This window comes from Leuciscus leuciscus (genome assembly GCF_965113295.1).
Source record: "Leuciscus leuciscus genome assembly, chromosome: 13".
Classification (NCBI taxonomy): domain Eukaryota; kingdom Metazoa; phylum Chordata; class Actinopteri; order Cypriniformes; family Leuciscidae; genus Leuciscus; species Leuciscus leuciscus.
In genome coordinates, this window is record NC_138737.1 from 6,105,242 (window position 1) to 6,120,809 (window position 15,568).

The window sequence follows — 15,568 nt, forward strand, 5'->3', positions numbered from 1 at the left end:
CTCGGTGCTTATCGCAAGCGGATTCGGAGGTATCGCTTTATTTTCCAGTGCAAAACGCCCGTGTGAAACCGTAAATAAGCTCAACGCGTCGATGGCATGGTATTCTCCAGTCCGTACCTCAAGAAAGCGTCGCGCTTTACTTTACAAGCGTGGAGTCGCAGCTATCGCTTTAAAATGGAGCGTACCACTTGGACACTAGGGGTGCGCCTAGACGCGTTTGTAAAGCATATGTGTTTTCAGGGGACTTAGTATAACCCAGACAGACATTGATTGAGTTTAATTTATATATTCATTCTAAGACACAGCGGAATATTATCTCATTATTTAAGAAATACGTAAATATTTGTACAGCACTGTTGTCAATTATCCCTGTCATAATGAATGGCATCATCCCGCCCTTCATCTAGGATTCTCTAACAACCCAGATGTTGAGTAGACTGTAAAAACAGACGGATATGTCTGGATTACAACAATTAAGGTCATGATGCTGGGAGATGAGAAATTGGTTGCATCTTTTTGCTAATAAATGCACACTAATCGTTTAATCTTCCAGTCAACAAAAGCAAAATAATAATAATAATATATCACCTAAAAAAGGAAGATTCCACAGTGAAAAGATTAATTTCTCTTCCCCGTTCTGCTCTCATGAAATCAAATTTGGACTTTTGTGGCTTTTAGTCAATATTTATTAGTTTTGAGGTCATCTATTTGCTAGTGTTCTACTAAAAGTTGTATACATTTTTCTCTTATGGGACAATAAACCAAAAATATTGATAAAAGGGTTAGTTCACCCAGAAATAAACATTCTGTCATTAATTACTCACCCTCATGTCGTTTCAAAACTTTAAGGCTTTCGTTCATCTTTGGAACACAAATTATGATCTTTTCGATGAAATCTGAGAGCTTTCTGTCCCTCCGTTGACAGCTAGCCTATGCAACTGACACTTCGACGCTTCAAAAAGTTCATAGTGGTTTAGTCCAAATTTCTCTGAAGAAATTCAATCTATTTATCACATAAAGCAATCATGTCTCTTCAGAAAATGTTGGACTAAACCACTCAATTTATGGATTAGTTTTATGATCTCTTTATGAACTTTTTGAAGTGTCAAAGTGGTAGCTGTCAATGGAGGAAAGCTCTCAGATTTCATCAAAAATATCTTCATTTGTGTTCCGAAGATGAACAAAAGTCTTACGGGTTTGGAGCAACTTGAGGGTGAGTACACTGTAAGCAATTGCTGTAAATTTACAGCCAATTTTCAACACTAAAATACTGTTTTCATGTTAAACAGTTTAGTACTGTAGTTAGCAATGCATTGTGGGTTGCTTAACTTGGAGCAACAGGACAGAGGCCCTAAACAGTATGCTGATGTTTTAAATTACAGGAAACTACAGTATTTTTTAGAAACTGCGTTGACTGGAGAATTTGGAGCACGGTCAGAAGTTTGATACAACGTTAGTCTTTTAAATTGAGGCTACTGCTTTTGTTTCGGTAAAATTTCTTTAAAAAAATACAGAAATAATTTGCCATCAACTCCTGAAGGGACTTCAGGAACCATCATTTGGAAAGGAGATTTTCCAGAAGAGGACGCACAATTTAAATGACGTGCATACACATCATCGAATGTTCTTCATCAACATCCATCGGGTCTACAAATTAAAAGGTAATTAAAATCTTATTCATATTGCCAAGAATGTTTGATATCAAACTGATGCTCAGGAGCTTGTCTTGCTAGGGATTTTAACATGTCATTATCAGCAAGTCTTAGATTTGAATAGTCAAAACAATATTACTTTTGGGTGGTTTTTTGTTTAATTTTGAAACGCCGAACGTCTGCATCCGAGTAACAACACTTGAGGCAATCGACAGATGGAGGCAGCAGGAAAAAATCATTAGCATATACTGGAATAATTAGCTTATCTTGCCCGGTGATTAAGGATTTATTTCAAACAAACCATAAGATTATTGGAACATCGGCTAACCGAGATGGTTTTGGTGAGTTTTATTTTGTTTGTGTCGACGTTTAATGAAATGTGTTTTACAAACAGTTAACAAGAAAATTAAGCTAACGTTAATTGTAGTTTGGTCAAAGAGAGACACTTGAATCCACAAGGCTTTGCATTTTTCTGTTTAAACGGAAAATTGGTGAGAAAATATTGCCTTTCTGGACTCTTTGTGAATGCATTTTGTTTATTTATATGTCGCTGCGCGTCTCACATCGCCTAACGTTAACGTTACTGCTACTTCTCCCAACTGTTTTAGAGAGTTTTGTCAAACCGTTTGGCTTCATCTGTGGCTTTTCTTTCACAATCGTAACATTGCAACTCGGTTAAGGTTAAACATTTCTGCGTGAAGACTGATACGGTGTCACTAAAGCCAGCAGCCGTAATCAAGACTAATCGGGCAGTAACAAAATGTTCCCCTGTCAGATCTGTTGCCATAACTGTGCCACAATAGTGACATACGTAAGGCACATGAGAATTCATAAAAATACACCTAATTTAACTTTTAAGTGTGTTTTGCCAGATTGCAGTCAGACTTTTCAAAACTTTTCAACTTTTAAGTGTCACACTTACAGACATAACAAACGTGTAGTTAGGCCTACTTTGTCTGGTGTTGAACTAACATGTCATGTTGATATCTGCAGTGCAAGATGTGAGACTTTGATTTGTTATTTTACTCTCATTTGAAAACACACATTAGAGAGGGGAAAACAGTCGCTTGTCCTTATAGACACTGTAGCAAGAGCTTTACAGTTCTATCAACATTCACATCACACATGAGTCGGAAACATAAAAATGGTGCTGAGGAAAATTTGGCTGAGTCCGTTGTGAATCCTGGCGTTTCCCATGAGAGTGAACAAGTTCAGTCTGATATGCAGATTGATCCTCCCAGTGATGCAGGTGATGAACAAGAGATTTACCCAGAGATTGCTGATGAATCACAGTTTTTAAAAAATTTAGCCCTTTTTTATTTGAAATTGCAAGCCAAGTGTTTGCTTCCATCCTCTGTCATCCAAACAATTATTGAAGATTTTCAGGAAATACATGATATAAGCCAGTCACATTTGCTGTTCAAACTTAAAGAGAAGTTGATTACACTTGGGATTTCTGAACCTGACACAAACAATGTGATTGATGTCATGAAAACTGAGGACCTCTTTAGGACCTGCAACACTCAGCCACTGAAAACTGATCAGAAAAGAAAAACAGTTTTCAAGAACAGCTTCAACTATGTTGAGCCAGTTCAGATCTGTCTAGGTCAGAATGAGGCAGGCAAAGAGTGTTTTGCCCAGTATGTTCCTATTAAACAGACAATTGATTCTCTATTCCACTGCCAGTCAGTGCAGGAACAATATAAGCAAGTACACTCCAGTATTGGTTCTAAGGATATTCTTAAGGATGTGTGGGATGGCAAAAATATGGCTGAGAATGTTCTCTTCCAAACGGAGAGCTCATCACTGAGCTTGATCCTGTATCAGGATGCTTTTGAAGTGGTAAACCCACTGGGATCTGGAAAGAAAAAACATAAGATACTTGCAGTGTATCTAACTCTTGCAGATTTAATGCCACACAACAGATCCAGCACTGATCAAATGCAACTTGTTCTTCTCTGTAAAGAAAACGATTTTAAGTATTTTGGTCAAGACTTGGTTATGGGCACCCTCGTCGATGATCTTAAAGATCTTGAGCTCAATGGTGTTACCCTGTCTGATGGAAAGGTCTACAAGGGAACTTTGTGTGCCATTGCAGGTGACAACCTAGGCTCACATAACATAGGAGGCTTTGTGGAGAACTTCAGCAGGAGTTCACACTTCTGCAGATATTGTGATATCAGCAGAGAAGCATTCCATGCAGATCCTCTTATCCTGGGCACAAAACGCACAGTGCAGTCATACAGTGGTCATGTTCAGAGCAGTGAAGGACAGTCTACATCTAGTGGAGGTGTTAAATTTGACTCTGTGTTTAATACGCTCAAATACTTCCATGTATGTCAGCCTGGGTTGCCTCCATGTCTTGGCCATGATCTTTTTGAAGGTATTGTATCCTCTGATCTGGCACTGTACATTAACCATCTTGTTAAGGTGGATAAAATGTTTAGCTATATTGAGTTGAATCGACGAATAAATCAGTTCAAGTATCTCTGTAGGGATGCTAATGACAAACCATGTGAGGTTAATCCAGAGGGTGGAAAACTTGGGGGACATGCTGTGCAGAATTGGTGTTTGCTGAGAATGTTGCCCGTTTTGATCGGAGACAAAGTAAAAAATCCAGGTGACAACAAAGTATGGCAGTTGGTTTTGCAACTTAGAGAAGTTGTGGACCTCATTTGTGCACCTGCAATTTCAAATGGTCAGATAGCCTACCTAAGAGTTCTGATTGATGAATATTTGCATTGCCGAATACAAACCTTTCCTGACAACCCACTGAAGCCCAAACATCATTATGTCAGTCATTATCCTGAGCTCATTATCCAGTTTGGGCCACTTATTCGCCTATGGACTTTAAGATTCGAGAGCAAACACGCATATTTTAAGCAGTGTTTGAGAAAATTGCGCAACTTTAAGAATCCATGTTCTACTCTTGCAGAGAGACATCAGCTTCTGCAGGCCTTTCTGAGTGCTGGTACCTTCTTCCCTCCAGGTGTTTCAGTGGAGAGGGGCACACAGTTTTTCTCAGATGACTACAATGATGTAATCATAGAAGCAGTTGCACATCACAATTTTGAGTCCACAAACACTCTGATAGCCAATGAAGTGACTGTGAAGGGGACAAAATACAGAAAGAACATGCTCATTGTGATTGATGATGATGATGAGGGGCTTGTCACTGGAAAAATCAAAGTGGTTCTCGTTCATAAGGATTCAGCGGTATATTTTATTGCTGAAAAGTATCGTGCCCTGCGTATTCCTGACATGGATGTTTACAGCCTCACACTGATGCAGAGAAGCTACTGTTGTATTAATCAGGAGAATCTGCTAGATTACTATCCCTTGCCTGAGTACACTGTCCATGGCACACCACTGATAATTCTTCACCATTCTTTCCCTCTAGTCCAGAATGATGGCGAACATGAGTGAAGAAATCAAAGAGATCATCTGCAAGACCTTGCCAAATCTGTCTGAAGAGACCCAGTTACAAATAATATCAAAACTTCAGAGCTCCGGCTTGGAGTCAAAAGAAGACTTAAAATATGTACAACAGGAAGACATTGCTGATCTGTTACCTGTTATCCAGCGCAGAAAACTCCTGGATGCATTCAAGTTAGGTATGGTTAATTTAGTGTGCCATTCTCTTGTTATATTCTCTTGTTTATTCAGTTGTGGAATTTCTTTTTTCTGAAACTACATAATGCACCTTTAAACTTTTCAAATATGCCTAATATAAGGAGAGTTAAGTAGACTTTTGGCCAAATGTCTGCAGTGACTCTGATATAGTTTATTAGTTATGTGCCCTAATTCTTTTTTTGTTTGTTTGTTTTTTTAGAAACCGAGACAGTTACATTGGATCTTCAAGTCATTCCAACTTCGTCACCACTGACGAGTAGTGATTGGTCGGTGTCTGGGTCTTCATCACCAACATTATGCACTCCGCCTAATTCTAGCTCATCACAGCTATCGGCCATTTCATCATGTTCAAGCCAGGCAAGAAACAGCGAGCCAAGCAACAGACCTTCCACATCTCAGATACTGAAAACATGGCCAGAAACATTCCAGGTCCCTTGGGAACAAATGCCACAGGAAATTCGTTCTGCAATTGCAGATGGCAAGAGACCTAAACCAGTTGAGCGACGCCAGATGGTACGAGTACTCGCGGATGAAATGAGAAGGTATGAAGCTAACCCCACTCGCGCACAGTGCCTAACTGTGGTTCGAAATATCATCAGGCAGTACCCAAAGAGTTTTGCTGATATTGCACCAGATGGGTCACTTCTGTGTGGAGGTTATACATCACTTTTGATTCAATTGAAAAACCGCATTGAGAATGTGAACCGTGACGGAAGCTTCTCATGCCACCGATCCTCTACAGGCAAGAGGGGTCCAACTGACACATATGGTTGTACACGTTTTCAGCCAGAGCTACCCCCAGAAGAAACCGTTGACACTGTGGAGAAGCACCGCCAGAGACTGGAGGACATTTACAGACAAGAGGGTGCAGGTGGAGCCGAAAGAGCAGAAGTTAAAAATCTAATGGAGCTCACATTCTCTCTACAACGTCGCCATATAAATACTCTTCCACCACCTGACATTGAAGATATGAAAAGCAAATGGCCTTTTCTTTTCACACCAAGGTATATATACGCACATTTTGAGTTGCTCACAGACATCAATGTGCTTCGTAGCTTGGAACTCAGTATGGAGGAATGTGGAAGAGCCATCACAGAATACTTCAGGGGAAAACCTACCAACAAAGATGTCAAGGATGTCCTCTCTAATGGTGAAGAAAATGAGATGGCACTTCGTGTTGTTCAATTGCTCATGGCACACTTTGGAGAGGACCTAACCGGACTGATCCTCCTTACAGATGTAAGTTTTATTTTTTCTTTAGCCACAAAAGGGTTCATACTACTTTTTAGACATTTGCAGTAGAACTCCCCAAGACCTGTACAAATAAAATTGTTACCCTTTACCCAATTTTGAATGCCAAATCTATTTAGCAGTTTGACTGTAGGTACTTCAGAAGCCTACCTCATTCACCTCTAGGTTACTCTCACGTAGTGTTTACTAATTATTGACCTTTTTACAATTTTTCTTCTTAAAAATCATATTATGGTAATCATTATGTATTTGTTCCCTAAAGGTGTCTGCCACTGCAGCTGACGTTGAGACAACTCTCAATCTTCCTGCAAGTCCTCGCCTGATACTGCCTGGTATACATTTCATTTAAATTCCTTAATAGACACATTATATATCATATCGACCATTCATCTTGAGTTTACAAATGTTTACACAAGGTAACATGCATTCCCATGTTGCTATGACTTGAAGTTTCAGGTGCAACAGGGCAAGTCACAATTAAAGGTTGGATGATCACTTTTGAGGGCCGTGTAATATCTGAGGGCATCACACCAACATTTGCAACGGGACTTGCTGCTGTGTTTGCAATCTACTATATATTCAACCTTCAATATCAAGATGAGGCAGCCTGCACTCTGGAATTCATTCAGAGGTAAAACCCCTTCATTCCTTGTCATCATTATATGGATATATACAATTAAATGAATGTGTATGTGTTTGTATTTTTGCATAAAATGGTATTAGTACTGTACATTTCAAGCCACAACACACACACAAACGGTATTTTTTTGGACTATAGGCTTTATCATAATTCCATTTGATGTCACTTCTATATGTCATTCAAATCCACTCTATTTGTGCAATGAAGAAAGACAAAAAACAATTAATTGCATTTAATTGAATGTACACAAAACAGTATGTTGTTGCAACCCCACTCTGATCTTAGACTATTTTGATTTCAGGCGCTTCATTGGTATAAATCCAGAGAGAGGGACAAAGGCCAAAAGGGGCAAGGTTGTCTCCAAGAAGAAAGGTGTGATCGTCCAGAAGAAGTCTTCTGCAGTCAATACACACGTCGCCATGCTACTGAAGAATCTCCTTGACTTTGAATGGAACTTCATATAGATCGGTGAGCTCTTTAATCTCACTCTCTTTGTTTTGACAGTCTGGCATTGCCACATTAAGCCACAAGAGAACTGGTATTATTACTTCATAAACATTAGCTTGGAGTGTATACTGTACATACCTTATTGTATAGTTTATTTGTTTGTATGATTATGATTGTTTGTTGTTGTTTGACAGTGGCAACACTGGAATAATGCTGCAGAGAGGAACAGCTACCAAAGTGATGGTCATCTCTCCTGGATCCACAAGAACTAAAACGTAAAAACACAAGCCTACCTCACAGGACTATTTTCAGAGGTAAAAACATAAGCCTACCTCACAGGACAATTTTAAGAGGTAACCTGCAAGTCTAGTGGCACAGATGCCTACCTTACAGTTTCATCCCTAAATGTTTTTTTATTGATGCATATGATGCATATTGTCAAAATGTTTTACTGTACTATAATAGTTTCAAAATGGCCTTAATGCACATTTTCAAAATGTTCTGAAGTTTGTTTTCGAAATGTTGCCAATTCTGCATGTTCAAAATGTTACTATGAAAGTATATTTTTACAGACAATACATTGCATATTATGTAAATCTTTTAAGTTGACTTTTGAGGAAATTTTAATCTAACTCACAGGACTATTTTAAGAGGAAAAACATGCGCCTGTGGGCTTTTTTCCCCCAAAACATTGCCAAAGATGCTTGTATGCTGAATGTTCTTACTCATTTAATCAATAAGGTCTTAATGTTCCTTAAATAGTCTTAATAGTGTAGTTTTCCAAGAGAATTTGGTAAGTGTTCAAACTTAAAGGGTTAGTTCACCCAAAAATGAAAATTCTGTCAGTAATCACTCACCCTCATGTTGTTCCAACCCCGTAAGACTTTCGTTCATCTTCAGAACACAAATTAAGATATTTTTGATGAAATCTGAGAGCTGTCTCACTCCTCCATAGGCTTCTAAGGGATTGAAACTTGCCGGCCCAGAAAAGTTACTAAAGACATTGTTAAAATAGTCCAAGTGACTACAGTGGCTCAACCATACGTTTATAAAGCGATGAGAATACTTTTTGTGTGCAAAAAACAAACAAAAATAACGACTTTATTCAACTATTAATTTTCTTCTACATGGGTCTGAGTATATTCACGTAGTGTAACAGCGCAGCGCTTCTGTGTTGTACGTCACCACGTAGGCTCACTATTGGCCGTAGCTGGTCATGTGTGTGATGCATGTGATGTACAACCCAGAAGCGCTGCACTGTTACACTACGTGAATATACTCAGACCCACGCAGAAGAAAATTACTAGTTGAATAAAGTCGTTATTTTTGTTTGTTTTTTGCACACAAAAAGTATTCTCGTCGCTTTATAAACTGGGGTTGAGCCACTGTAGTCACTTGGACTATTTTAACAATGTCTTTAGTAACTTTTCTGGGCCGGCAAGTTTCAATCCCTTAGAAGCCTATGGAGGAGTGAGACAGCTCTCAGATTTCATCAAAAATATCTTAATTTGTGTTCTGAAGATGAACGAAAGTCTTACGGGGTTGGAACAACATGAGGGTGAGTGATTACTGACAGAATTTTCATTTTTGGGTGAACTAACCCTTTAAATAAAATAAAAAAGTCAACTATAGATTTTGCCCTTCACGTTTGGTAAAGGGTTAGGGGCAGTCTCTGACGAGCAATCTAAGAGTTTAAGTTTATTGCCATAGTCTAAAGCAGACACTACTTTTCCATTTTTTGTATTCATGTTGATATTAACATTGCTCTTTGAAATAAAGGTATTTGATTTTGAAGTTTGTATTGCTTATTTTGCATAATATTCACAATAATGTATATCTTAAGCAACTGTCTATAGGCCTGAGAATAATGAAGTTTATTGCAATCAATACTGATTGCAATAAAGACTGATATTTTAGTAAACTGATACATTTAGTTATTGTATTATCTACTGTGCCTGTCTACAGTAAACTGTGAAAAGTTAAAGTAACAACCTAAACAATATTGTAATTTCCAAATAATCAGAAATATGCTGCATTTTTTTTTACTGTATTAGACTGTGAAATCATTTAACAGTGTGACTACAGAAATATACTGTATTTCTGGTTTACAAACTACTACTGTAAAATTACGGTATATTGCTGGCGTCTTTGCTGCCAGCTTTTTACTGTAAATTATAGAAATACAGAAATATACAATTTTTCTGGTTTACAGACTACTACCGTAAAGTCATTTTACGTATGAATACCGTAAAAATAACGGTATACTGCTGGCGTCTCTGCTGCCAGCTCTTTACTGTTATTTTACAGGAAAATTTTTTACAGTGTAGTTAATGACAGAATTTTTATATTTGGGAGAGCCATCCCTTTAATATCACACTTACCAGCTTACACAAAATCTTTCTACTGAGAAAAAGACCCTAGTAATGTCTTCTGGAGTTTCAAAAGAGCTTAACAATATCTCAAAGTGTGTTCACATTTGAAAAGATTCCAGTCTGCGTTCAGAAGTTCAATGATAAACAATATGATCCTAAAGCCATGACCCGAGTATGAAAATTAGTTTTTTAAGAGATGCATCTGAGACAAAGCTGATACCTCAATGAAGCGTAACAGAGATCTCCAATAAGCCTCCTGAGCCAGGTCAAAAGTTTTCTAAGATCAGATTTGCTCTTTGATCTTTTACAACTCTTTGATTTTGCCAGTAAAATGTTTCATAGAGGTCACGTGCCAGAGGTCAGATCAGATTTACACTAAGCAAATGCATTCTGGGTGTCTTATGATGTGGTTCAGAGTGTTTGCACTGTGTTTTGTTTTACTTATTTGCTCAGGAGAGACATGCAGGCAGCAGATCTGTCCTTTGCTTATTTGCCTTTAATGAAGTTTGATGTAATCTGCGAGCAAATAGCGACGCAATCCAGTTATTCAAATCATGTGGCCCAGTAAATGGCTGTTTAGAGAAAATGACACTGCACAGTAAACAAACACCGAAATCGCCTGATGTAAACACAGCAAATCTACGAATCTGTGCCTATGGCACTTCAATTGTAAAAGCTAATGGTCTTAAGAATGACTTCACTAATATGCGTTTTACAACCTCTGACTCCGGAGGGGAATTTTCCAGTCGTTTTTAGATGGAATGACGGTAAAAAATAATTTTCAGATCTCAGATGTGAAGACAAAGTTCAAATCTAATTCTAAACAATGAGTACAGTGACTAAAATCCAGTTAGTATCTCAACGCTGAAACTACCGAGGTCCCAAAATAACACGACGGCGGTTGGGTGGGATGGTAACGTTTGACTTCCCTGCTCTCCCCCTCCTTCTCCTCCTGTGATCCAGGCAGTGTTTGTGCTTGGCACGTTCTGCCCAACCCTGTTCCCTTCCTCTGTAATTGTGAGCATCTGTAATTGAAGCCACTTGAGCCCAGCAACCCGTAGACTTCGGTTCCTCAACCACATTGGGCTTTTGGAGGATGGTGTTGCTCAGTGCCGCTGTGCACATGCTGCGGCCCAACAAGACGGGTTGGAAAATGCAGGAAAATGGAGAAGAACGTGGGAGGAAACTTCCGGGGCTGATGAAAGAGTGTGGTTTGTCCTTGCAAACATAAACCTCATCTGAGCAAAACACTGTCGCATCCCAAAAACGTGCAATTCCAAAAGTATGACATTTAGATGGTGGGCTGTTCGTTTCATTGCGAAATCAGATTTATAAACAAGTTTTTATCAACTAAGATCATCAGTCATGTGATTCAGGTTCCCAAGTTCAATCATGTTGGTTTTGCTTAGAAAAATATAAGTGTTTATCCTACAAAAGTACACAAAATTGCTTAAAATCAAACTCTGAGATATATTAATCATGTGATTCAAGTTTCCAAGTTCAATCATGTTGAGTTGCGGCTGGTTTTGCTTAGAAAAAAGAAGTGTTTGTCATAGAAAAGTACACAAAATAGTCCTAAAATCAAACTCTGAAATGTATTAATCATATGATTTAGGTTTCTAAGTTCAATCATGTTGAGTTGCGACTGGTTTTGGTTAGAAAAATGAATGTTTGTCATACAAAAGTACTTAAAATCAAACTCTGAAAAGCAGTTATACACAGTTTGTGTATTTTTTTTTGAAAAAAAAAGTTTGATTTGACGCACAGCTTTTGACATCAACAGCAAAAAAATATAAGCATCTACCACTCATTTAAAAGGTAATATTCCTGGTTTGATCACATAGTAATATTTTATTATTTGCATTTAACATTGATTTAGCACATTCCACGACCCACTTACTGAACATACTGAACATCATTTATGCATTTAGCAGACGCTTTTATCCAAAGTGATAAAGCGATCACAACAAATCAATGCATTTATACACTTAAACGGCATCTAATGATGCTGTCTTTTGTTAATGCAACTAGTTAGTAATCTTAAACATGGCTGCTTAGCTCATCTGAAAAATATAATTTGAGTAATAACCACTCATTTCATGCTACACCATGTGGTATCAGGGGGAATAAAACAACCTTTTCATCAAATGTGATGTCTGCTCCTTTTTATCATGTCATACAGTTCCACAGTGAATCATGATTTATTGCAACTCTAGAATTATTTGATTTTGCCAGTAAAACATTTTGCGGAGGTCATGTGATGTCTCATCTGAAGGTCGTAGTAAAACATATTCATGAGATGATGCCACATGTCTGTTTAGGGCCTCATTGAAACTTTATTAACCTTGAGAAGGATTCATAATGTTTATCACCAATTACCCTGATATTTTTGCATTCTCATTTTCAAGTGTTAATTTATGCAATCTATTTTCTTTGAGTATACACTAATGGTAAAAAGTTTGGGAAAATTATGATTGAAAGAAGTATCTTATCAAAAACAGTAAAAACATCAATATGTAAATTATTATTACAATTTGAAATAACAGTATTATATTTTAAAATGTAATTTAGATGATTTGAGCAGAAAATCAACATATTAGAATGATTTCTGAAGGATCATGTGACACTGAAGACTGGAGTAGTGATGCTGAAAATTCAGCTTTGCATCACAGGAATAAATTACATTTAAAAATCTATTCAAACAGAAAACAGTTATTTTAAATTGTAATAATATTTCACAATATTACTGTTTTTACAGCCTTGGTGAGCAGGAGAGACTCCTTTCAAAAACATTTAAAAAATCTTAATAGTTTTGACTGCTAGTGTACCTAAGACTGCCTTATAAATACTATGGTCTATGAATACCCATAAGAAACAAAAATCACAAACGAGTGTTCTCATGATTATCTTGTGGATCTAAATTAATCATAACTGAGAACTTTGAGCACTAAAATTGTGCTTGTCTGCATTATGCGCTGTTTATTTTGACAATTTAAGACTAAACAAATCAGCAAAAGTGCATACAATGTGAGTATCTCATAGTATCTTTTTATGGCATAAATAGTAGTATGCTAGTATGCAGTTCCGAATAAGTAGCAAGTTTATTTGCACTGGGATGGACAACGGCGGTCCTGGAGAGCCACTGTCCTGCAGAGTTTAGCTCCAAGTTCCAACCCTCATCAAACACACACAAACAAGCTAATTGTGGTAGATAGGGGGACACTAAGACCTGGGGAAGAATTGTGTGAGGCATGACCGGTAAGGGTGCTAGGATTAATAATTGTCACACAAATTAGACCAGGTGAAAGAACTAATTTAAAGGGAGACAAAACGATCAGAAGAGTAGAGGGTGAACGGGAAGCTATCGCTTTGATCGTTTAGGAGCAAGCTGATGATTATTGCAGTGCATAACGCAAGCTGCTAAGACAAGGTATTATTGGTTTTGTTTACTGTTTTCTAAGCCTAATGTTATGTTCCTTGTTTGTTGCAGCATTTGAATGCTTCAGGAGCGGGGCTGATGACTAATATATCAGTGGATAGTACGAGCTACTAAAACCAGGTATTAGCCGAATCGATAGTTGTTATAGCTTCACATAAGATTTACGGCCACTGTACATATCAGTAAGGATCTTAAAAATGATCTCAGGTACATCTCTCTCACTACGGGGATGTAATGTAATCTCGATACGTGCCTCCCCACCCAAATGGTATAATAAAAACTGGACTTTTTCGGTCACTGTACAATTTCTGTCATCATGCTCGCACCTCCTCCACCCAGTCCTCAATAGTAACACTACTTGACTCATCATTACCATAAAACTTAGGACATTTACGCTCTCTAGGGATAAATAGGTTTTTTTTTCAAAAGGCACATGATGGCCAGTGGAGGTACTTGGCCGAGAGGCATCAGGCTGTAGATGAGTGGACTGTTCTCTCAGCAAACGTTCATTAGTGGCTTGAAGTGCCTCTAACTGTTCCCTTAGTGCAGATAGTTGCTGTTCCATGTCATCAGCCATTGAATAGTCCTTTATAAACAGCAACAATTAGTGGGAAGAAAAATGTTGGGTAGGAAAAAGAAAGTTCAGTGTCTCAGATGTTACTCCAATACAGGTTCAACCCAGCGAATAAGGTCTCTTCCTCTACTTGCACCGATTGTTATCGGTTACATCAACTTAACGATAAAATAAAATTTACACTGAATTTACAAAAATAAAACATCAAGACTGCTGGTTACCCTGCCGACTACGCCAGATTGTAACCTCGCCCACTTAACAAGCTCACAGGTAAATCATGTATAAAATGAACCACCAGTCAGGATTTTGATAAAACGTGATCAAATGTAAAAGTGTTTATATTTAACAAAGTCCCTTCCATATGGACACATAAAAGAAACCTAATAATCAAAAAGAACAAAATAAAACAACCCAGGCAGTACACTGAGGTACAAGTGGAGTGAATAAATAAATAATACTCCAAACAAACAATTCATTCACCACAGCATTTACCTATATGTGACACCCTCACACCAAACCACTGCATCCACTAAGTAAACACACACTGCCCCTCCAGTGCAACCGCCTGGAAAAACCTAAAAAGAACAAACACAAACACATTTAAACAAACAACTCATAAATCCTTCATTCTCATGAACACCATGCTATGTCATTACTTCCCAACAAATGTCTAGTCAAAAAGAGGGATTCACTCGACTTATGACACACTTAAAACACCATTTCCAGCGAGTTCAAAAACTCATTAAAACACCATATTAAATAAAAACAGTAGAAAACAAAACTCTAAATTAAACAAATAACAATCGGTGCCAGTCCTACAATAAAAATGCACACGTTAGTACATTTCTAAAACAAAAACAATTACTAACAACTATCGATTCGGCTAATGATTCGATTCAGCCCCACTCCTGAAGCATCAAAATGCTGCAACAAACAAGGATCATACCATTATGCTTAGAAAACGGTAACCAAAACGTCTCCGGTTACTATCGTAACCTTGGTTCACTGAGAGGCGGGAACGAGACATTGCGTAGCTACGCTGCGGGAACTCCTCCCTTCTCCACTTTTGTTGAAATCTTATGGGCTAACGCCAGCTTGGAACAGCTGGCCAATTGTCGTAAAGTATGCAAATACTGACAGGCTCGCGGGCAGTATAAAATGGGTTCTTCCAGGTTCTACAAAACAGGTTTAACTACTTCCGGCCGTCAGCTACTGAGGTAAACACAGCGTAGTAATGGCAACCTTAATAGCCGGTGTTTACAGGAGCTACACCTAATATAAATTTCCGATGTACACCGTATTGCCAAACGGATGTCCAGATCCCTGAGTACTCTGTTAGACAAGGGTTTTAAGTTTTACGCCTCCTCATTTATTCATAATTATGAAGGTATGTAGTATACCGGGTATGTAGCTTTTGCTAATGGCACCTGATATAGCGTTAGCTAACTATCAGTAGTTAGTTTAGACTTGTATGCTATCAGTAGTTTAGCCTTTTATTTTTGTTCGCAGACGGATGTTCCCGTTTCTGATATTTCAACATTCGTGACATTTTAATTAAAA

At 38.0% G+C, this 15,568-nt stretch overlaps 2 protein-coding genes across 5 annotated transcripts in view; one reads left to right on the forward strand and one right to left on the reverse strand.

Moving 5' to 3' along the window:
• The window catches only part of plxna3 (plexin A3), a 179,726-nt gene extending 179,555 nt beyond the window's left edge, over nt 1–171 (reverse strand). The window contains exon 1 of the mRNA XM_082189123.1: nt 1–171. This exon is cut by the window's left edge and continues 50 nt beyond it. The gene's annotated coding sequence lies outside the window, so the exon portion shown is untranslated.
• Nucleotides 172–1,222: 1,051 nt separating this feature from the next.
• Nucleotides 1,223–9,943, forward strand: LOC309512064 (uncharacterized protein). Of its 4 annotated transcripts, none has more exons than XM_082187468.1 (7): nt 1,223–1,661; nt 5,053–5,266; nt 5,485–6,524; nt 6,799–6,868; nt 6,987–7,167; nt 7,478–7,644; nt 7,818–9,943. In XM_082187468.1, the coding sequence occupies exons 2-6, from the start codon at nt 5,059–5,061 to the stop codon at nt 7,638–7,640; spliced, it is 1,662 nt and encodes a 553-aa protein (XP_082043594.1). In that variant the 5' UTR covers nt 1,223–1,661; nt 5,053–5,058; the 3' UTR covers nt 7,641–7,644; nt 7,818–9,943. The 4 variants fall into 4 exon arrangements, with proteins under 4 accessions (XP_082043594.1, XP_082043593.1, XP_082043595.1 ...); XM_082187467.1 differs by having other exon boundaries at nt 1,223–1,452; nt 1,541–1,661; nt 7,478–9,943; XM_082187469.1 differs by lacking the exon at nt 5,053–5,266 and having other exon boundaries at nt 6,341–6,524; nt 7,478–9,943.
• Nucleotides 9,944–15,568: the final 5,625 nt, after the last annotated feature.

Coding starts and splice junctions, on each gene's coding strand:
- LOC309512064 (XM_082187468.1), top strand. CDS start 5,059: ATGATGGCGAACATGAGTGAAGAAATCAAAGAGATCATCTGCAAGACC. Junction 5,267..5,484: donor CCTGGATGCATTCAAGTTAG/GTATGGTTAATT, acceptor TTGTTTTTTTAG/AAACCGAGACAGTTACATTG. Junction 7,168..7,477: donor ACTCTGGAATTCATTCAGAG/GTAAAACCCCTT, acceptor TTTTGATTTCAG/GCGCTTCATTGGTATAAATC.